The following is a 21,889-nucleotide window of genomic DNA, read 5'->3' on the forward strand; positions in this document are numbered from 1 at the left end:
GGGAGGGGAAAGCTCGCTTAGGTGTCCAGGAGAGAAGCCCCTCCATCCTCCCAGGGCTGGTGGCACTGAAATGCTTATGCTGCTGTAGCCTGGCCTTGGGGCGGGGGGGATATGACATGCTTGACCTTGGGTTTGCCCCCATCCCTGTGCAGCACCCAGCGCCTTTGCTGATGCTTTTCCCAGCACGTGGGTCTCGCCCAGCTCTGCGCGGGGACGGCTGGTGACGGGCATGTATCTCCCCATCCCCTCCCAGCAATATCCAGGGGATCACACGCGGCAAAAGCCACCCCCTGGTATTTCCACCTTCTCAAACATCAAACCACAGCCCGGTGTGTCTTCAGGCTCCCTGCTCCACCCTCTGCCTGCCCCCTGCCAGTGTGCCCGGGGCTGGGCAGCATCCTCGGGGCAGGGGGCAGCAGCTCTCCCTGCCTGCTCTCAGCCCAGCGCCGCTCCTTGTCCCTCAGCAAACAGATTTTTCAGATTTTCTTGGCTGCTCCTTGTTTTCCGCTCCTGAGCTGTAACAAGGGCTCCAAAATGTTCTTTCCATTGGGAACCAGCAGTGGAATAAACTGATCCTAATAAATGCCTGACAAATTATTTTTCCAGCAAGCAGATGACCGGCTGGGTTTATACAGCTCTAACCTGCAGTTACCTCTCCTGGAACCGGAATGATTTTTGATTTCCCCTGAAAACCACTGCTGCCGTTTTTGCCACTGAGTGAGAAGCAGCATCCAGCTTGCCTGGTGTGTCCAGGGCTGCTCCCTGACATAGCAAAGAGCTGCTGATGAGGAAGCAAAGGCCACAGTTCGCAGTGTGGCAACAGCCACAGAAATGCAGTTGTTGCATTTGTCTGCTGCTCTTAAACGCTCCCTTGGGTGCCATAGGGCTCGCCGGAGCACAAAGCAGCATCACAGGGAGGAGAAGGGACATGCTGCTGGTTCTGTAGCACCTCTGGATCCCCAGCAACGGGAAACCCCCGAGGGAACGGACATTAACTTAGATTTCTTTGCCCCTCTTCTGGTCCATCATCATCTTCAGCAGCAGCCTTTTGGCAGCCTCTGCTTTCAGGTCCAATGCTTTTTTGAGCTCCTCTGCAGCCCCCTTTATTCTGGGCCAGTTCCGGAGTTGATTTGCCTCCTGTGCTATTTTATTTGCAGCTTATCCCTGCCCCATTTCGTAAAGCACAGAAAGTGGACCCAAACGTTTATTGCCCAGCCTGGGCTTTAACTGGGCTCTTTCTCTCTCTTTTTCCGAAAATTTTACACGGTATATATAGGAGAAGCTATGTATTATCTGAACATGTCAGCTGGTGTAAGCGTTTGGGGGTTGTTTTCTCCCGCAGCCTGAAGGACGAGCAGCCGGTGCAGTGCGGGCAGTACGACGGGCTGGTGGAGCTGGCCACTATCTGTGCGCTCTGCAACGACTCCTCGCTGGACTACAACGAGGTGCGGGGGGCACCAGGGGTGGGGTGGGGTGGGGGACCGGCGATGCTCTTCCCCGTGTTTTGGGGCAAAGCCAACGGAGGTTTTTCCCTTGGGATCCACTTCCCTGGCTTAACTCATGCCAAGGTGATGCTCTGGGAGCCCTGGGATGGTGCAGTGGGTGACAGCATCCTTGGTCAGAGCAGCAGGTAGAGGACGTGCTCTAAAGCTTAAGCTCCTTTTTTTTTTTTCCTCTTTTGCCCTCTAGTCTAAAAAAGTCTACGAGAAGGTGGGGGAAGCCACCGAAACGGCCCTCACGTGCCTGGTGGAGAAGATGAACGTCTTCAACACTGACATCAGCAAACTCTCCAAGGTGGAGCGAGCCAATGCCTGCAATTCGGTGAGCTGGGGGACGGGAGGGAGAGGAGGGTTTGGGGACAACTGTTACTTGAGCAATAACCACTCGCAGCTATCTAAGGGACGGATCTGCCGCAAGGATGCAATTTCCTGGCTTGCGGGGGGCTGGGCTGTTTTGGAGCAGGTAGCCCAGTGGCCCTGGGGGGCTGATGCAGAGCCCGTGGGACTGACCCAGCTCTGTGTGGAGCTTCGGAGAGGGGGAGCCCTGTGGCTCAAACTCGGCCCAGTCCTTGCTCAGTCAGCAGAGACCCCCTGGTGATGGCCAGAGACCCCCTGGTGATGGCCAGAGCCCCGGCTGCAGATGCGGAGGTTTGGAGTTTTGTTGCTCCGCAGCAAATCTCCGGGTGCCCGGTTTGCACTGAGCAGCCACCCTCCATAGCGTGAGCCAAACCCTGTTCCCTAGGGATTACGCTTCGGAAACATCAGGGTTTGATGTGAAAACATCCCATGCTGGCTATTCCCCTGCTCCAGCTCTCCAGTGTCTCCCTGTCCTGATGGTGAAAATAGGCTTTATTTCATCTCTGGGTTTACTTGGCTTTGGTATCATGCTGTTAGATCTTACGGTATCTTTGCTGGCTCGAAGGAAGGGCTCTCTGTTCTGGTGTTTCTTCCCCAGATAGCTCTGAGCAGGTGACAATAAATCCCCAGACTCCTTTCTGATAAGGGAGATGGAATTTCCCAGCCATCTATCATCCTGGCAGCGGCTTCGTTCCACGTGCCCATCACTGCGCTGCCATCGGGGTCAGCTGCTGCTGCTTCTCTCCTTACTCTTGTGTTTGGGCAGGGACAAAAACCCCTTCCTGGGAGTTTTCTGGCAGTGTTTCTTTACTGCTTCTTAACTTGCTCCCGGTGGCTCAATGCTTTGAAAATCTCCGGTGGGATTTTGGGGTTTCCACAGCAGCTGGCTGCTCCCAGGTGTCCTGACCGCATGCAGCGCCCAGTGGGGACAGCACCACTTTTGTGCCCCCAAAGCTGCCTGCCTGCGTGTGGCCGCTGCACCCTGCGCTGGGTTTGGCCTTCAGGAGCCGCTTGGTGTTCGCCTGGCACATCCACAGTCACTGCCCGCGTGGGCAAATCCCCTTTGCACATCTCTCCAGTTCCCCAGCGTCCGCTCGCAGTTTTGCTGCAGTAAGAGCATCCTTTTAACGCTGGATTTGCAAGGTTTTTACCCCAAAAGGAGTTGTGGCGTTTTTCCCTTTGTGCCCTTCGCTGATTTATTTAGATTTAAGTTGCTGTGAAAGTCCTGTGCAAAAAGCTGCTCGTGTCCCTGTCACGAGCAACCCCTGCCTGGCAACAAAAAATAGTCATTGAATACACGGTTGAGCCATGCAGAGCAAGGCTGGCGTCAGCGTCCCCCCTGCCCTCTCTCGTGAATATTTTGGGTCGGCCCCAGATGCCCGGCTGATGAAATGGCTTTTTGGGGACAAGACGTGTCCTCCCCAGAGCCAGGCTCAGCAGCCATGGTGCTGATGCGGATGCGGGAGAGGGGGTTGGTTTGAAGAGGACCAGCTGCTATCTTGCTGGGCATTTGGCTCCTTCAGTAATTAACTAATAGCAATAGTCGAGGCTGGTTTGTGGGGGGGTTTGGGGGTGCTGAGGTGCAGGAGCCTGTCTGTGGGTGCTGCCTGTGCCTGTGGGGCCATGCACTGGGGCAGCCCCTGCTCTGTCTTCGCCCTGCAAACCTGCAGGTACCGTTAGGGTAAATGATTGTTACTGCTTAGCTGGCAGTCCTCAGGGTAATTAGCATGTCCTGAAATGAGCCTAATTAGAGTCTCAGCTGCAGGGGTGGTTAATTTGATGGGAACCAATTCAGCCTCAGGTGATGCTGGTGCTGCCACTCCCAGTGACCCCTGCGGGTGCAGGATCAGGGTGAACCCCTCAGCTCTCATGAGTGGGATGCAGTTTCCCCTCCTGCAGTGCAGCTGGAGCCCGGTGTGGGGGAGTCTCCCCTGCCTCTCTGGCAAACAGGGCTTTAGCTTAGGCTACAGCAGCATTTTGGCATCTCATGTGGGGTGAATAAAATGACTGAGCATTGCTGAGCAGCAATGATGTAGTTGGAGGGGTAAAATTTCTCCCCGCAAATTGCACTGGGAATGCTCCTTCTGCTTTTTGCACTGTCCTATCCCTCCTGGCTCCTGGGGTTGTCTTTCTCCCCCCATCACTGGTGCCGTGCTGGCTCAGCAGGGTTGTTAGCCAAGGCGGAGAGCCCCAGCTGCTGTGTTCCTGTCGTGTCCCAGCTCAGACCTGTGCTGTCCCCGCAGGTGATCAAGCAGCTGATGAAGAAGGAGTGCACCCTGGAGTTCTCCCGTGACCGCAAGTCCATGTCGGTATACTGCACGCCCACTAGCCCTGGCCACAACTCTACCGGCAGTAAGATGTTTGTCAAGGTAGGGGAGAAGGTCCTCAGCACCCTGCAGGACCCTCCTTCCCCTTGCACACCCCAGCAGGATTTGGCCCTTAGCGCAGCGGGCAGTGATGCTTTGCAGTTTGTCTCCTCCCTTAGCGGTGCAGGGGTCCAGGAGCCAGCAGGTAGACTGCTGTGGTCAGGGAGGAGGTGAGTCTGCAGTAGTGATAGGGGGGAAAAAAAAATGAGGTGAAATGGTTTAGAGGGAGGAAAAGGCACTGAGTGTGCTGGTGCTGGGGCCAGGCGAGAGTTACCTCTGTGCAAAACTTGGCCACTTGCCTTTATTAAAAAGGCTGGGACCCTCCAGCAATGCCCAAAGGGCGATGCCCAGCTTTCCACTGTAACTAGAAATAAAATCGTGTTTTAAAGGGCATTTTCTTCCCAGGAGAAGAGATGTGGCAGGAGTTTCCCCCAGCTGAATCTGAGATGTGTATATTGTTGTTCCCACCGGGTGGGTGAACTCTGTTCTGCAGGTCAGGTCAGGACCTGCCGGGGCCACTGCATCTGTGGCTCTGGCTGTCCTGGGCGAGCTTTTTAAGAAGAGCAATAGAAGGATTGCCAGTTTTACATTAAAAAGTGCAGTGGATGTCCTTTGTAAGGTCAGCAGGGATGGGGTGAGATGCTGTGATGCTAAAGGACATGTTTTCCTGAATCACAGAGGCAGCACAAGTATCCGCTGAGCATCCCGCAGGGAGCCTGTGTTTTCAGCAGAGATTTCCAGCCCTAATTCCCTCCAGGGCTGAGAGGGGTCTGTGCTGTGGGAGTATCTCGGGCAGGCGCGTAGGTTTTGTAGGAGTCAGGTGGATCCCCCGCAGAGCAGATCCTGCTGTCTGGTGACCAGACGTGGGTTTGCCGGCCGTGGCCCTGTGCACTCGGTCAGAGGCTGCCATCTAGCGCGCTGAGCCGCCGTGCCGGGATGTGCGGGCTGGAGATTTGGGGAGTTTTCCTTCTCCTTTGCCCAAACTTGGTGCATTCCCTCCCTCTGGCACTTCCTTCGGTGCTGGCAAGAGATGCTCAGCCTCCAGGTTCATTCCAGCCCCTAAGCCTGCTGCTACTCCCCAGGGCGCACCGGAAAGCGTGATCGAGCGCTGCACCCACGTCCGTGTGGGCACTGCCAAGGTCCCGCTGACGGCCCCGGTGCGGGAGAAGATCCTGAGCAGGATCCGGGACTGGGGCATGGGCATCGACACACTGCGCTGCCTGGCCCTGGCCACCCACGACACGCCTGTCCGCAGGGAGACCATGCAGCTGCATGACTCCGCTGCCTTCATCCACTACGAGGTACAGCGCCGGGGGCTTTCTCCAGGAGCTTTTTTCCTTATTCCCAAAGTTTTCCCACCCACTCCCAGCTGCCCCAGTGGTATTTTCTCTCTGGTTTCCCTGTGGGGTAGCGGGCAGCACGATGGCTCAGCTCTTGCTCTGCAACCCCTGGTGCAAAGCTGCATGGTCCCAAGGCCAACAACCCTGTCCCACCGAGCATCCATCCCCGTGGGGTGCCTGCTGAGACCACCGCCTGGGGACCACCAAGAGGGCTGGGGAGGAGGGGAGCGAAGCAAAAAGATGTGAGGAGCAGCAGAGGGATGGGAGCATCCCATTGCACTGGGGCTATAGGGTGCACCCATGGGGCTCTTGGTAGGAACCCCCCTGCAAGTTTCCTCCCAGGGAAATCCCTGTGCCCAGGGTGGTGTCGTAGTGGGAAGTGGCTGCATCCCCAGGGATTAATATGGGTCTGGGGTTGTTGTTGTGTGTGTTCCCAGAACAACCTGACCTTCGTGGGCTGTGTGGGGATGCTGGACCCTCCCCGCAAAGAGGTCACCTCCTCCATCGAGATGTGCCGCAAGGCTGGCATCCGCGTCATCATGATCACCGGCGACAACAAGGGCACGGCAGTGGCCATCTGCCGCAGGATCAGCATCTTCTCAGAGACTGAGGACGTGACTGGCAAAGCCTACACTGGCCGGGAGTTTGACGAGCTGCCCCCCGAGGCGCAGCGGCAGGCGTGCCGTGACGCACGATGCTTCGCCCGCGTGGAGCCGGCGCACAAGTCCCGCATTGTCGAGTACCTCCAGTCCTTCCACGAAATCACCGCCATGGTGAGTCCCCTGGGGACACCCCACCACCCCCTGGGCCCCTCCTCTCCACCTGGTCCTGGCCCTCTCACCCTGTTAATCGCGGCTTTGTGCAGACGGGTGACGGCGTGAACGATGCCCCGGCCCTGAAGAAAGCAGAGATTGGCATCGCCATGGGCTCAGGCACGGCCGTCGCCAAGTCGGCCGCCGAGATGGTGCTCTCCGACGACAACTTCTCCACCATCGTGTCAGCTGTCGAGGAGGGCAGGGCCATTTACAACAACATGAAGCAGTTCATCCGCTATCTCATCTCCTCCAACGTTGGGGAGGTCGTTTGGTGAGAGCCCCCCCGCGCTGAGCACCACGCTGGGGGGAGCAGTGGTGGGGACACCTCCCCTGGGGCGGGTGACCTGCAGCGCTGTCTGTGTCCCCTACCCCTGGCAGCATGCGGAGCCCAGAATTGTAACTGTGGGTACCAAACGATGCCGTGTCCTGTTCCCCAAGGGCAGGGGGATTTTTCTTTTGTAGTTTCACAGTCGTGCCACCCCCCAGGAACTGTTCTGTTACACATTGCCTGTTTAAGCCCATGCCAGCGTGTAAGACAGGTGCAGATATTTGTGCACAGGCTGTCATCACCGGGTTGATGCACTCTGCATCAGGTCCTGGGTGGCTCTCCCTGTCCCATCCCTCCCCGTAAATCAGCGCCGTCCTCACCACAGCCTTGGGATCCCTTGGGCATCCTTTGCCCTGGCGTTTCAGCAGGGCTGTTTGTGCCAGGAACAGGAATGCGCATGGCAGTGGTTGGGTTTTGACTGCAAAGCAGATTTGAATAGCAACAGGAACATATTTTAGGTGCAAAATTCAGTCCTGGACTTCAGGTTCCTGACTCAGGGGCTGTGGGTTCATCTGCAGGACTTTGGGTGAATGTTCAGTTTGGGTATTTGGACCCAGAGTGCCTGTCTGCTCTCCCCTTGCACATCACAGCCGCTTCCTCTGGCTACCTGGAGCTCGTCTAATTTAGCATCTCTTTTATTTTTCCCCCGCAGCATCTTCCTGACCGCCATCCTGGGCTTGCCCGAGGCCCTCATTCCTGTGCAGCTGCTGTGGGTGAACCTGGTGACGGACGGGCTGCCGGCCACCGCACTGGGCTTCAATCCCCCTGACCTGGACATCATGGACAAGCTGCCCCGCAACCCCAAGGAGCCCCTCATCAGTGGCTGGCTCTTCTTCCGCTACCTGGCCGTCGGAGGTGAGCCCCCATGGGTGCCAGTGGGCAGGGGGCGAGGAGGGGCACGGGGTGCCATGGGGTGGGGGGCCTTTGCTGGGTGCTGGGGGTAAGGGTGTTTCTCTCGGCCGCAGTGTACGTGGGCCTGGCCACGGTGGGCGCAGCGACCTGGTGGTTCCTGTACGACGCTGAGGGACCGCAGGTCTCCTTCCATCAGCTGGTGAGTTGGAAGGGGAACGGGTGGATGTGTTGAGCGGGTGGGTGAGGGCGTGGATGCAGGCATTGGGGCCTTTCCTCTGCCTGCCTTCTGTGGTTGTTGTGGTGTTCCCGCATTCCTGGTGGAGAAGAGGGTAACTTAAAATAAAAGCTAATTTTCTCCCTCAGGCTCATGTGTCCAGCCTTGGTTCTGCTAGTGGGGAAAACGATTCAAAGAAGCTGAAAGTAGCTCCTTTACCTGATCCCACATTGAAAGGCGTTGATTTTTACATTACCGTAGGTCTGAACGAGGTGGTGGGAAAGCAGGTGCCCCGATGTCACGTGCAATGGAAGATGTATTTTTGATGGAGATGTGTGTCTGCTCAAACACCTTACTAACTGCACGTGAAAACCTCTGAGCCACTATCCAGCCATAGCCCTGAAGCCCCAACCCCAGCAGAAGCTGGGTCACCTTCATTTTGTCAGTTGCTCTGAACTGTGGGATATTTAACAGCAGCCCTAATAATCAAGGTTCATCATGTGCGCCCCAACCACTCGACCTCTTCCTCCTCTTTCCCACCTTTCCTACACTGCTGCTCTGCCGTGTATTTACCAAGGCTTTCCTGTGCCGACAGCGGAACTTCATGAGGTGCACTGAGGACAACCCCATCTTTGAAGGAATCAACTGTGAGATCTTTGAGTCCCGATACCCGACCACGATGGCTCTGTCTGTGCTGGTGACGATCGAAATGTGCAATGCGCTGAACAGGTAGGGTGGCCGCAGGGCTCTTCGGAATGCTCGGTGCGCGACCAGTTCTGTGTAGGGTCTCTTTGAGCATCTGGTGGTGGGCTGAGGGCTTTGCTTGGACTCAGCAGAGCCCTTTGAAGCCTTCTCGACAGGGGACCACTGGGTTTTGCCATAAATAAACTCCTCCAAGCCAGCGTGTTGCTGTCGATAGCGGTGGAGGAAGGACTGGATCTGCACCTGCTGATGGTTTGGCCCTGTTAATGACCCGTCCTGATCCATGCATGGCTGGTTGCATTGGGATGGTGTCCAGATCCAATTTTCAGCAAAGCCTGAAGCTGAACAAGCCTGGAAGGGAAGGGCTGTAGTGTACGGCCCTGCACCTTGGAGAGAAGTGGGGACCCCCAGCTTGGGTAGGCATGGGGAGCAGGAGGTAATGGGGCTAACACAGTCCCCTCACTTTTGCAGTGTCTCTGAGAACCAGTCGCTGCTGCGGATGCCACCATGGCTGAACATCTGGCTGCTGGGGGCCATCGTCATGTCCATGGCTCTGCACTTCCTCATCCTCTACGTCAAGCCCATGCCTGTGAGTGCCCTCTGCCACCTTCGGGTGCAGCCCAGGGGGCTCCGTCTGTGGGTGAGGGCATCCCTGGGGCAGTCTTTGAGCCTGGAAGCTTCTGGGGTGTTTGTCCCCAGCACGTGTCCTCAGGAGCAAGTCCTGTGACTTGAACCAACGTGGGGCTTTGGGAGTCCTCCTGCCCCAGTGAGCCCTTACCTAAGTCAGAAGCTCTCCTTACAGGTGATGCAAAGAGGTGCATCTCCAGAAGGTGGGTCACCCACTTTTGGAGGCATCACCTCCTTTTGCAGTCCAAGGCTGGTGATGCCTCGGGTGATGCCTCAGGGTGCTTAAGATGAAGCGTGTCACTGTGCCCAGGAGGTTACATTGTCCCTTGTCCCCTGCTAAGTGCCTGTGAGCACATGAACATGCAGTCCCAGCTTGTGCCTCACTTTCCCCATCTGCAGGAGAGGTGAAAGACATAATTTTTGACTCACGTTGGCCAAGAGCCACCTTGGGATCATGACAGGCCTTGAAGAAATCCTGCTCTTCGGGCTGTCTGGATCCTTCCTCCTTGTACCTGGGATGGCCCCCTTTCAAGCTGTGCCATACAACAAGCTGAAACAACCGAAATAATAATAATAATCTCATCTACCTTCCTTACTGACACGTCCAATCCTTTGCACCTTGCAGCTCATCTTCCAGGTGACCCCCCTGAGCTGGCCGCAGTGGGTGGTTGTGATGAAGATCTCCCTGCCCGTTATCCTGCTGGACGAAGGACTCAAGTACCTTTCCCGCAACCACCTGGACGGTGAGCACGGTCTGCACCACGCTGGGTTGTGTTTGCTCCGTGGTGCTTTGCATGGGGCTCATGGTGGCTTCACGGACACCTCGCTCACCTCCTCTGCTCGGGTGGTGTCTGCACCTGCATGTTCCTCCACCTTTGCTGTGAAAAAGGGGCTTTTTTTCTCCTACCCCCTTCTTCCCCGGGTGCCATGCCTGCCAGAGCAATTGGTACTTACATCTGCTGGAAACACTCCCTTAGGAGCTGGAGCGCCAGATAAACCTGCCACGTGTGTTTATCCAGCTCCTCTCGAACCTCTGGGAACTGGATCCCTTCTCTTATCAAGCAGAACGAATCAAACACCGGTTTCTAACCAGAATCCTTCCTCTTTTTTTTGTCCCCCCATCTGTGTCCATCCTTGTGTTTTCTACCTCTACAGTAAGATCAGCTGAGAGCTGAACACCTTATAAACAGGTTTTAATGGGGTTGCCCTTGGCCAGCACCCCTCAGGATGTGGCCCACGGCACGCACAGAGGAGAAGCAGCTCCCGTGACACCGGGGCAGCGGTTCCTCTCTGCTCCTGGGCTCGGCGCTGTAAATCACGGCGTGTATTTAGGCCGCCCTCCTAAGAGGTGATATCATCTTCTCTTTCATTTCTTGCAAAAGATGGTGCTGCGGGTGACATCTCTGTGCCGAGTTAAGCGGGCAGGTTTTCCCCGCAGTGGCTGCGGGGTGAGAGCTGCCGAGCGGTGCTGTGCCTGCCACGGGGCTGGCCCCTCGCCGGGAAAACAGGGTTTATTTTTTTAGGGCATGCTTGCCCCGACAGCAGTAGCAGGGAGAAGAAGGGCAGGAGAGATGCCGTTGCTGCCTGGGGAAGATGTAGTGGCTCTGGGGGGCAAATGAATAAGCTGAGTGTGGGGGCTGGGTGTCCTTCCACCGCATCACATTGCTCAAACCATTTTTTTTTTAGGCAACTGGCACCACGGCAACCCCCTTCTTTTCCCTTCAGCAATGACCCAGGAAAATGGTGCAAAGCCGCTCTTGCTTTTCAGGGCTGAAGGCAGCCCATCCAGCCCTGGCAGGAGGGGGGGAATTGGGGTGTTGTAACAGCTCTGGTTGGTTTCTCAAGGAGCAGAACCGTGCAAAAAGCTGGAAATACAGGGTGGGAAATTATCGCAAGCAGGAAACGATCGCCAACTGGCTGCCCTCCCCATCAACGGGTCCCAGCACCCTGGGGGTGCTCACGTCAGCTTTCCTTTCTGTGGTGAGCTGATGCCTAACCACAGCGATTGCTCAGAGGATCCTCTGCTGAGAAACGGAGGCGCAGGGGCTGCTGTTTTTACAGACCAGAGAGAAGCTGTTCCCATCTTATTTTTATTTAATTGTTGCATCTCTCAGCAGGCCGATGGGTGCTTTGCATCACCCAGGTCTGCCTTATCATATGATTACAAGCCTGTAGCAACAGTTTTATGGTGTGGTACTGGGCTAGGGTGTAGGAGAGCTGGTTAATTCCTGGCTGTTGCCATCCCATGCATGCCCTTGGTCTCGACTTCACCATCTGCGATCTGGGGATGAGTCTGGTTTTCTCCCACACTTTGCATTTCTCTATAAAAAATCAGCACTGTTGGAGGAAGGGCTTTGCTTTGGCTCTGCCAGCGCAGCTGCAAGCCCAGCAGGGTTTCTGGCAGGTGTACGGTCCTTCCGAGTCCCATCATACCAGCTTGGAGTGTTTCCTCCTCCCGTGCCATGCTCCCAGCGTACCAGGTCCTCTGAGCTGCCCGCATCCTCACGGTCACGATGCTGCTGATGCTCATGGGTCACTCTGTGTCTCATCCAGCAAGGGTTTCCCATGCAGCTGTTTAGTCACGACATGCTTAAATCATCACATTTGAAAGAAATCATTGAAATCCTGCATCTTCCTAATTCCTCTGGGCTTTGAAAAGCGTACAAAAAAACCTCAAAAAACCACTTGTAGATGTGGTATTGTGATTTTTTTATTATTTTTTTTTTTTACCAGGCATTCTCAGAACAGTAAGACACACATGGAGCGGGGAGCACCAGTTGAAAACCTGCAGGACTCCAGAGCAAGGGTTGGCTTTCTTACACGTCTCATCCCCAAATACCATACACCCGTGCGTCCTCCAAAGTCTTGCTCGTGTGTGGTGGGGACCTGCTTGGAACGTGTCTGGGTGAACGTGGCTTGGAAAACCAGCTGATAATAGAGCCCAAGGACCCCGTACCCACACAGGATCTCTTTCCCCATGCTGGCCTCTGTGTTTTGCTTCAAAATAAGGTCTAAGAAGCCTGTGAAGCAGCTGTTTATGTGGCGGTTTTGGCCAGGCGATGCTTGGGTCTGGTCTCCACTGTGGGACCTTCTCAGGGATGGCCAAGGGTGTTCAGTTGAGGGATGTAATGTACAACTGTGAGTTCTGCCGAGTCAGGTTTTGCATGAAAAAGTTTCTCCTTTGATCAGATTTAGATAAGTCGTGTTTCCATTATGCTGGGTTTTCCTTGTCCTTGAAGTGGCAGAAAGCTGAGACTCCAGTTTTCACTGTGGTCTTGGTGCTTTACATTCCTCTGCCCATCAACCCGGTCACTTCCAGCCTCTCATCTTGCATGTTCTGCATGTATTGCTGTCTTCATCCACCTCTGGCCCCTCTGAGGCTTCTGCTGTCTCAGCTTTGGGAGGCAGTGGCAGTGTGAGCCAGCAGGCGAACGTGGACAGCTGAGCTAGGTGGGCTTGGTGTGACCTGCAGGCGTTCTGGTCAGGAACGTGGAGATGTTCTCCAGAGCCCTCTCAGGGGTCTGTTGCACAGATACACGCTGGCAGGCTCATGAGGGCTGACCACCCTCAAGGACCTCTTGCCCTAGTATTTTTAATATTTGCCATGCTCTGTGCAGTGAAGTGTATTGTTCTTTCTGAGCCCCGTGGTGTGCAGGAGGAAGGTTTCTAGGCATCTGTGCCAAGAACTTGCAGGAGTCTCTTTGATGAGTGGTTCTCAAAAGATACCAAATCCAGACAGGACAGTGAGATAACCCTGGTGCTCATGTACCTTTGTGTGCCATCAGCCTGCTGCCATGGCCACCCTGCTCTCCTCCTGCCTTCCTGGGCCTCCTCGTCTTCACCACCTTGAAGCAAACCCATCGTAGGTGTCACCACGTGTTGCCACCGTGGTGTTTTCACTTGATTTTAGCCTGTTAAGCAGCAGGGGGGCTCAGGCTTCACCATTACCACCCATGCAGTGGTAAAAGCAGGGGTGAGTCAAGAAGCAGGTGCTTTCTGCAACACAGCACCACAGCTGCCCCGACAGCAGCAGCATCACTGAAAATCAGAAGTTTTGATGCACAAGAATTGTCTTGGCGTGCTTTGTGGCGGATAAGGGTTTGTGCAGCTATTTGTCCTTGAGCCCGGTAGGGATGGCAGCCCCTGGGCGGTTTTGCAGGGGCTGCAAGGTGGTGACTGCACCCACTGGGTACCTGTCCCCAGTGGGTCCAAGTCCTCTCCGTGGTGGGCAGCAGCAGTTGATGTGCAGGTCAGATTGCACCTTTGGGTGAGCATCTCCATTGCTGAGGGAGATAGAACTGCTTCTTTGCAAAGTCAACATCAGCTTTATGCTTTAACTTCCCCCCAGAGGGGAGAGCAGCTGGCAGAGGTGACTGTGTGGTGACATGTCATACTCCCTGCTGGGGCTCCACATCCCTCCGAGACAGCCCAAAACCTGCAGGGACCAAAATCTCCGAGTCCCATCCCCAAAAAAACCTCCGGCACGTTGCAAAAAGCAGCTTCTCGCCCTCACCTCCCCCCTGTGTCTGCACCTGGGGGTGAGGGCAGCCCCCTAAACCCCCCCCCCAGGAGCACAGGGCAGCTGCAGCCCCCCGCTTTCCCTGCGGAGCGGCAGGCATCCCTCTCCCTGGCGCGGCAGAGCCGGAGCGAGCGCCCGCAGCCCTGGGCTGCCCTTGTAGGGTAATTTCTGCCGGGAGCTACCTTGGCTGGGCGCTGGCGTCGGGCGAGGAATGCATCCCCACGGGCCAAGTCGTTCACTTAGCTGTGGGATGCTCTGAAGGAGAGTGGTGCCGTTACCTTTCAGGGCCGGAATCTCTCCAGATGGGATTTTACAGCTCTGCTGCCTTGCTTTTTGTTTTTATTTCCCTCCCTTTCATTTGTGTGCATGTGCACCGTCCTTTAGAAATAGAAGAGCAGAGGGAAGCTCTCGGTGCTGCTACCCTGGCATTGCAAAGGGATGGGAGGAGGATTTTCCTTTCAGTTTTCTTCTGGGGTCCAGGGTCTCAGCTGAAGCTCAGGGTGCCCTGATGCAATGTGGGGGGACATGCAATTTTCAGAGCTATGAGGCCTGCAGCGCATCCCTTGGTGGAGGGAGTGATCTGGGCTGGTGGCTGGAGCCTGCATCCCTCCAGCATCACCTTTTACGGGAACTCATGAAGAGAAAAGTCAAAAGCAATAAGGAAAATCCTCCCAGAAAGCCTGGGCTGTCCTGGGGGGGAACAGATCTTGTAGGGGATGAGCTCGTGGTGCTCAGTTGTGGGTTTGCAAGAGTTGATGGGCTGTGACACCTGCTGGTGTGAGGCAGGATGCAGATGGATCACCATGGCCCCAGCACTCCTGCAGACAGGTCCCTGAATCTCCCCTGCTCCTGTCACCCCAGCGGGGAGCTGGACACGGGTGCATGGGGACCTGTGTCCTGTTAAAGCGGGCGCTGGACCCTCGGCTGCCTGTGGTCAGTGTGACTTGCTCTGTGCTGGGGGGGTTACTCTGAGGCTTGAGAGTAACATTTTGAAGAGCATCTTTAACTGTGGGTAGAGGCTTACTGTCAGTGCTGCAGCTGCGTCCCCTCATTGTCCCTGCCCACCACCTGGCACGGTGGCCACGGGGTGAAGCACTGCTGCGGCTGTCAAATAACCACTGGTGTCACCCAGCAGGGACTGTTCAGCTCTCGGAGCTACTGAAGAGACGTTCCCGCAATGTGGAGGAGGTGAATTTTGGTTAATGCACTGAAATTTAGTACAGAGTGGCCACCAGCATCCCTGCTTTGCCCTGAAGCCTGCGGTGCGGAGGTCATCCAGAGGGATGCTGCCATTGCCAGCAATCAGTCTTATCTCAGGACGGGAGGGCTGGGCTTGCCAGCCAGTGCTGGAAAGAAATGTTGGCAGGAGTTGCGAAGAAGATTGTTTTTATTTCCTCCCCCTCTCTGTCCTCTGTTATTTATTAATTCTCCTGGAAGCTTGTTGGCACCAGGGTTGGCAGCGGGTGCGGAGCCTCGCTGGTAACCCCAGGCAGGACCCCTATTTATCAAGAGCACAGTAACGGCAGTCCCCTGCGAGATGTGTTGGGTGACATGTGGTGCAGTGCTGAAAGATGGAGAAATATGGTTGAAAGATTCACGATAAGTGATTTTTCTAACTCTTCTCAGAAACTGCTGCCTTGTGGTTTGGTTTTTGTTGTTGTTGTTGCTTTTTTTTTTTTTAAAGAAAATAAACTGTTCTGGGCAGACTGAGCTGCCAGCAAGGTCTGTCCCAGCCCTGGGCTGAAGAGTAGCGGCTGCCTGGGCGGCCGGGGACGCTGCTTTCGATGGCTTGAAAACTGGGAATCGAGTTGGTGTGAGTCAAGCTCTGGCAGGGATTTCAAGGCTGTTCACATGAAGTTCAAGCTGAACACCGCAGCTTTCCTTCAGGCCGTGTGTTGCCTGTTACCTCCACATCCAATTCCATCCGTTTTAGTAGGGTGGGAGGAGGGCGGCTCTGGGGCTGGGAGAGCAACCGCGATGGGTAGGTTGGTGCTTGCTGGTTGTTTTGGGGGTATATATAGATGTAAATTATAGAGTGTGTGTGTGTGTGTAAGTGGTGTCAGCCTAGGGAGCTGTAGCCATCTGTTGGTGGCAGCAGGGACAGGGCTTTGGGACGGGTGGTGGGATGCGGTGAGCTTCCTCCTCTGCACCACTGCCTTTCCCTGCGTGCTGCCTGGTTAGCAGCAATAACAAGGGATCCCTTCCTGCTGTTCCTGCCTGCATGGCTCCAACTCACCCCTTTTCCTACCTCCTGCAGGCTGAGCACGCTGTGCCCTTCCTCCCCCGGGGACCGTCCTCCTCCTCCTCATGCAGCCTGAGCTGCCGTGGCTGCAGTCAAGCCAGCTCCGTGCAGATGGGATCCCAGGTTCCTTCTGGAATCAGCCTCTCTTTATACCAAAACCAGGGAGCTGGTTTGCTTTTGAACGCTCACCAATATTTTTAATTCTCTCTCTCTTTGTTTTTTTTTTCCTTCATTTCCAGGAGAAGAGGACAAGAAATGAATGACACAAAGGAAACGCTCTTAACTAAAGGATCCCCAACTTATAACTCGGACTGAAGTCTTGCATGCGTGGCCATCGCTAGAAGCCAGCAGGACATGCATGTGTCCGACTCTCAGACAAATGCGGGTGAATCGTCGAAAAGAAAAATACCGATTTTGTTTTGTTTTGTAGCTTTCTTTTTCCTGTACATAAGAGTGCCATTACTGGACAGCTGGCGTAGGGTTTGGGGACGGAGCTGTGTGGACCTGGGTCATCGTAACGTGGTTCCTTGGGGATTTGTTCCTGCAAAATTTGAGACCCTCTTTCCAATTTTCACTCTGACTGGGTGAGCTCAGGCACGGCGCCCTTTGCGGGAGATCAAGGGGGGGGGAGGGGAAGTCGGGATTTTAGGCAATCGCTGAGCGCGGGCAGGAGGCTGCGTCCCCCGGCGGGGCGGGATGCGCGAGGGCAGCTCACAGGGCTGGGAAGGACTTGGCAGTGGGTGAGGGCCGGGCAGGGAGGCGAGGGAGCCGTGGGTTGGGGTTGCTGACCCTCGACGTCCGCAGTGTCGGTGGTGCATCGCCGCGGCTGCTGCGCTCTGCTCTGGTGGCCGCGGGTGGTGTGGGTCTCACCGGTGGGTGATCGTATATCAAGGTTGGGTGTGTGTGGTAGAAGGTGAAGCTCTCCCAGTTGATCACACTGCCCTGTTTGATCCCCGTGCTGTGGAAAGCCCCACACCTTCTCAGGCTCATCCGACGCCAAAGCATGGCGTAGTCCTGCCTGTTCGCTGGCGCCTTGTTAGATCCTATCCACGGTGGTGAAGCCAGAGCCCTCTTCCTCATGGGGGTTCCTCCCTCCTGGTCACTCTTTCCTCAGTTGATTTTTAACTATTACCTAGCAGGAGTAGAGCTTAAGCCCTTAGGAGCTTGTCTCTGAGGTCATGTCCTCTGCTTTGGAGAACATTGCTGTCCTTGAACATCCTTGACGCCGGTGATCTGCCTCTGGGGCAGGAATGAATGTCTGTTTGTACATAACGTAGTCCTCCGTGAGAGGTGTTGGTCGTGACATCCCTTTTTACAAGGCACCGACTTTACTTTGAATAGTCTTGGTGGGGTTTTCTGCAGCAGGGGTGACACAGGCTGCAGTGAGAGTTTATGGATCTGGAGTGGATTTTGGGATCCAATAAATGGATCGTTGTCCATTGAACTGCGCCAGCTGAGAGAAGCTGATCGCAGGTGATTTCTTCCCCAGCTCTCCAAATCCTGCCTTCTGTTTTCCTCGCGTTTCCCTATGACCCGTTCTGACGATATTTCGTTAGCCAGGCCCTACATCTTTCTTTTAAATTCCAGCAGCAGCACTAGAGCCAGGGTTTTGGACAGCGTTTTGCTCCTTTGCTGTTGGGGTTTTTTTCCTCTACTTTTTGCCCTGTGAAAGCTTCCAGTGCTCTTCTGTTTCTCTCTCACCTGGGCAAGAGCTACTCTTCCCCTGCATAGCAGGTGCCAAATACCATCCCTCCTTTCTTTTCTCCATCACCAGCATTGAAGATGAGCAGAGCCCCCAGACCAATGGGAATGTACAGAATTGTTATACTACTGAGCTGATTTAATTGTACATAAACCTTGCATGAAATGTCGTTACTGTATTTAATATATAATGTATTCAAGCAATTTTAATATGGAGCTCTTAGAAAAAAAAAAGATCTTTATAGATACTCCGTGGTTAGAATATTGTTGCTGATTTTTTTAATATTATTATACTTTGTCTTGAAGTAGTTTTTATTTTTCAGTTGTGTTATGTCTAATGGATTTAATTGGCAACCACTTCTTCTTTAAAGATTTTTCACCATGGATGAGACTCACCCTGGTGTAGAGGACCAGGGCATGACCCAGGTACTGCTTAAAGCCTCCAAGTAAGGCTTCAGTAAAACGAATGCTGTAGGTGTGTGATTTGCCCTTCCCCAAAAGGCTGGATTTCACCTTATTTTAGTACAGATCATCTCCAGCTCTCTGTGCAAGGAAAGAACCAGCAGGGATTTAATCCAGTACCGGCTTGGTGACTTCAGAGGACATTGCTTCTGTGTGTCCCTGAGGCTGAAAACCAGTTTGGGAAAGGCTGGACTGGATTCAGAGCATCCCAGCCCCATTCGTAGGGTGCAGCAGAGCTTTTAGCTGCGTGATGGCATCTCCTTGGACATGGTGGCTTCGGTCTGTTGTGCTTGTGGGGACCTGCTTGGTCCATCCACTCCATTTTGCACCACCTGAGTTACCCTGGTTTCCCTGGGCTTAGTGTCTGGTGTAGGATTATTAATTTTACCCAGACACGCCTGTGTATGGATGAGTTTCTTGTGTAGAGGTCCCACTAATGAGTACTGAATGATGGATGGGAGTATCTGATGTAAGGAGACCCAAAAGGAAGAGCGAGCTTTGCTTCAGAGCAAAGATGAAATCACAAAATTTTAACTCCCTCTGAAATTCCTGCTGGTCATTTTTGTTTAGTCTCACCTGACAGCAGAGGGGTGGGGGTGGTTGTACTGGGCATCCTTCTGAACCCGCTGACAGAACGGCTATTTGAAGAGATAACGCTGAGTTTGTTAACTTAAGAGTTGCTAGAGATGCCGAGCTGCTGCTGTTCGGTCGCCGATGGAGCTGCCACGCTGCTGCAAGCCCAGGCAGCCTCAGTCTGTGCAGTCACTGCGTTGCAACTGTGCGTTACCAAACCCCAAGCCATCACGGGCAAGAAACCAGAGCTGTGTCCCAGCCAAAGGCTTGTTCTTCCCAGCAGCAGCAAATTGCATTTGCCTTGATATCATAAACCTCTAGATCTACCTAGAAAATCGTGCAGGCACTAAGGCTACCTGGAGCCGGCATCCCCCTTGCTGGGACCATTTTGATGCATCCCCGTTTGCCCTTCGGAACAGTTAACCACATCTCTCTCTTTCCCTCCGTCCTTTAATTACTTGGAATACAGGTTTTGACTCCGTGCTTTTTGATTACAGAGGCTTGTAGTTCGAATATTTTAATGAAATAGAAGAGTATCTGTAGATCTAATTATTTTTTTCCCTTATGCTTCAGTGAAGGGTGAGGATAAATGATGGTGTAGTTATTTATTGCATATATGCCACCAGCAGCGTGCTGGGCACTTTTAGAGGCTGGAGCATGTTCTTGTGCAAACTTGGAGATCCCAGAGCCGAGACCATTGCTTTGGGATTGGGTTTTGTGTCTTACCGAGGCACCCAACTCTTTGCAATACAAGGGAGATAGACACTGGGTGGCTCTTTTGCCCAAAAGTTTGTTAAAAAAAAACAGCCTAGGGGCAAAGCCTCTGGGATTGTTGCTTTTTTTGATAACAGAGGTTAGGAATTATTCCCTTTTTAGTTTAATTTCGATTGTGCATATTCAAAGGTTTAAAATGAAACGGAAGCAGCGATGCGAGATGGGCGGTGGAGGATGCACCAGGACGGCAGTGTGGGGTTGTCCCACGAGCACTTTATACTCCTTTCTCAGGGGCCAGGCACCGTGCTGGATTGCAGCCCAGGCAGGAGGTGAGGGTCCCGCGTCCCTGGAGCAAGAACCCAGGGGATCACCTTTGGGCAACAGCTGTGGAAAGGCTTTTGGGCTGTTTTGGGCTGTTGTGTCACTGTGGCCACTTGCTGGATGAGTTCTTCCCCCTGCAGCGTGTGGTCCCGTCGGGAGGCACGTTGGGAAAGGAAAAAGAGAGATGCTCTGCAGAGCGAAGTAGCACTGCCTCCTGTGTTTTCCTTCTGTCACGTGGCCACTGCACAGCTCAGGGTCAGGGTGAGGGTTTGGACTTCTGTGTTTGAGACTTTGGCACTGTGAAGATGTCATACGTGTGTTTCTGATGTTCTGCTCAGCCAAGGCTGGATAGTACCACCAGGTGCTGGAGGAGTCCGGAGTAGGAGGGACAGGCTTTATGGGAGAGGCTGTGGGACTTCATTCCTGTAAGAGCATTAAATCTGGGATTGAACCAGACTCTCTGCGCACGGTGTGAATGCCAGATGTAGCCAGAGGAGCAATAGAAAAACTCAGCAGCAATTTCTGGTCCCTCTTGTACGTCAGGTTGAGAGTGCTGCTTCCCAGTTGGGGTTCTGCTCCACCAAAACTCATCAAATAGTTGCTGTGCAGGGGCTCACGCTAATGCTGTCCCTGTTGGTGGGAGATGTTCAGGAGGTCCAGTGACCTTGGTGCCATATTGCTCCTGAAACTCAACCACGCAGGAGTCCCCAGTACCAACTCTTAAGACTTATTGTGATTTTTGGTCCATGCCTGGCATGGCCATCACCTTGCATAAATGATGCCAGAGATTCAGTCGCCCCTGTTCAGTCCCACTTGGGCTGTTTTTTCCCCACTTCTGCTGTAGCAATTTCTGGCAGGGCTTGTCCCCAGTGGGCAGGCAGCCCACAGGTCCAATTTTGGGGACAAAGGAGAAGGGCTTCACCCTGTGCAGAGCTTGCATGACACAGTTTGGGTTAGGGGTTGCAGGGCTGCAGCAGGGAAGGGGACACACGGGGTAAATTGTGCTCCCTGGACCTGTCCTCTTGGTGCCATTCAGCTTTCGGTATAAATGGGGCATTAAATGAGCCTAAATCTGTGTGCATCGGGAGTGATGGGGACGTGGGTACCTGGTGTCTGAGCTGGGTGGATGCGGATGCTCAGGACCAGGAGGAGGGCACCTGCTGAGCTGCCAGTGGTGTCTGTGGGCGCTTTGATCTGGCCATACGCTGATTATTTTTTATATATATATGAGAAGCCTGAACAGCCAAATCTAGAAATCTCTTGAGTTTGTGCATCGTAGCAAAAGGTAAATCATATCGGGGGGGTGAGGGGTGGGGGGGGGAGGGTGTTACTTGAGGGGTAGAATTGAAAGAAACAAGGTTTCCTATTTTATTATATGAGAGATATTTTTCCACTAAATGACCGCTTCCTAAATCACATCCTTTGACTGTAAATAGCCAGGTGTGCCGTGAAGATGTGGGAAGGCTCCTCGTGGTCACATCCATGTGACCCACTCTGTTCACACAATATTGGGCTGATTTGTTTTATACTTATGAAATTACAGAAATAAAAGTAATTTTACTGGATGACGCTGGGATTTTCTGTTGGTTTATTCATTTTTTTCTTCATTTCTTTTTCCTTTCTTACCCTGTTTTGCGGCCGATTTGGGGAACATTTGGGAGCCCCTGGAGCTGGATGGGAGTGCCTAAAGGAATTCTTCAGCCGTAAAAGGAGCTGTGCTCACCAGATCAGGATTTCTTGTGGGTTTTCAGAGCAGCCAAACTAGAAATGGAGCTGAGCTTGTCTCTGGCATGGGACGACAAAGGCAAAATGAAAGGAGTGGCATGATACGACTGTTGGGGAATTATTTTTTTTTTAAAGTATCAGCTAATTCGCTCTCAGGGCACAAGAATACAAATAACAGTGCTAATTTTGACTGCATCCAGAATAGTCCTCACCTTATCTCTCTCAGCTGAGAGGAGGTTTAAATAAGCCTGGTAATGACCTTCACAAGACATAATTGTTAAATAAATAATAATTAAATAACTTGGCCTCCTCTGGAGGGTGGCGCAGGGCCTTGGGGCCATGAGTTTCCATCTCCGCATCGCCCAGAGCTCTGCCCATGGTCATGTTTTGAGCGGAAAATCCTGATGCAACTGCAGGTCATGTTTTGGAGCAAAGCTGGGTTCATGGCAACATCCACCCATGGTGCGTTTTCGCTGGGATTTGGCCCCACGTGCCCCTTCTCAATGCTACGAGCAGGAGGAGGATGTAACAG

General features: G+C 53.8%; 1 protein-coding gene across 3 annotated transcripts in view; it reads left to right on the forward strand.

Annotated features, from left to right (window-relative positions):
• ATP2A3 (ATPase sarcoplasmic/endoplasmic reticulum Ca2+ transporting 3) overlaps nucleotides 1-21,197 on the forward strand; it is a 58,975-nt gene extending 37,778 nt beyond the window's left edge. Inside the window, exons 10-22 of one of the 3 annotated variants that reach the window (XM_080365281.1) lie at nucleotides 1,343-1,445; nucleotides 1,690-1,821; nucleotides 4,100-4,225; nucleotides 5,305-5,523; nucleotides 6,000-6,335; nucleotides 6,428-6,648; nucleotides 7,358-7,560; nucleotides 7,671-7,756; nucleotides 8,367-8,500; nucleotides 8,945-9,062; nucleotides 9,726-9,843; nucleotides 11,834-11,948; nucleotides 16,101-21,197. In XM_080365281.1, the coding sequence (XP_080221407.1) occupies nucleotides 1,343-1,445; nucleotides 1,690-1,821; nucleotides 4,100-4,225; nucleotides 5,305-5,523; nucleotides 6,000-6,335; nucleotides 6,428-6,648; nucleotides 7,358-7,560; nucleotides 7,671-7,756; nucleotides 8,367-8,500; nucleotides 8,945-9,062; nucleotides 9,726-9,843; nucleotides 11,834-11,948; nucleotides 16,101-16,176 (1,987 nt within the window). In that variant the 3' untranslated portion in view covers nucleotides 16,177-21,197. The remainder of the gene's footprint in view (nucleotides 1-1,342; nucleotides 1,446-1,689; nucleotides 1,822-4,099; nucleotides 4,226-5,304; nucleotides 5,524-5,999; nucleotides 6,336-6,427; nucleotides 6,649-7,357; nucleotides 7,561-7,670; nucleotides 7,757-8,366; nucleotides 8,501-8,944; nucleotides 9,063-9,725; nucleotides 9,844-11,833; nucleotides 11,949-16,100) is intronic. The other 2 variants (XM_080365282.1, XM_080365283.1) reach the window with 2 other exon arrangements.
• The last annotated feature ends 692 nt before the right edge of the window (nucleotides 21,198-21,889 follow it).

Source organism: Falco punctatus, assembly GCF_963210335.1.
Source record: "Falco punctatus genome assembly, chromosome: 1".
Taxonomy (NCBI): domain Eukaryota; kingdom Metazoa; phylum Chordata; class Aves; order Falconiformes; family Falconidae; genus Falco; species Falco punctatus.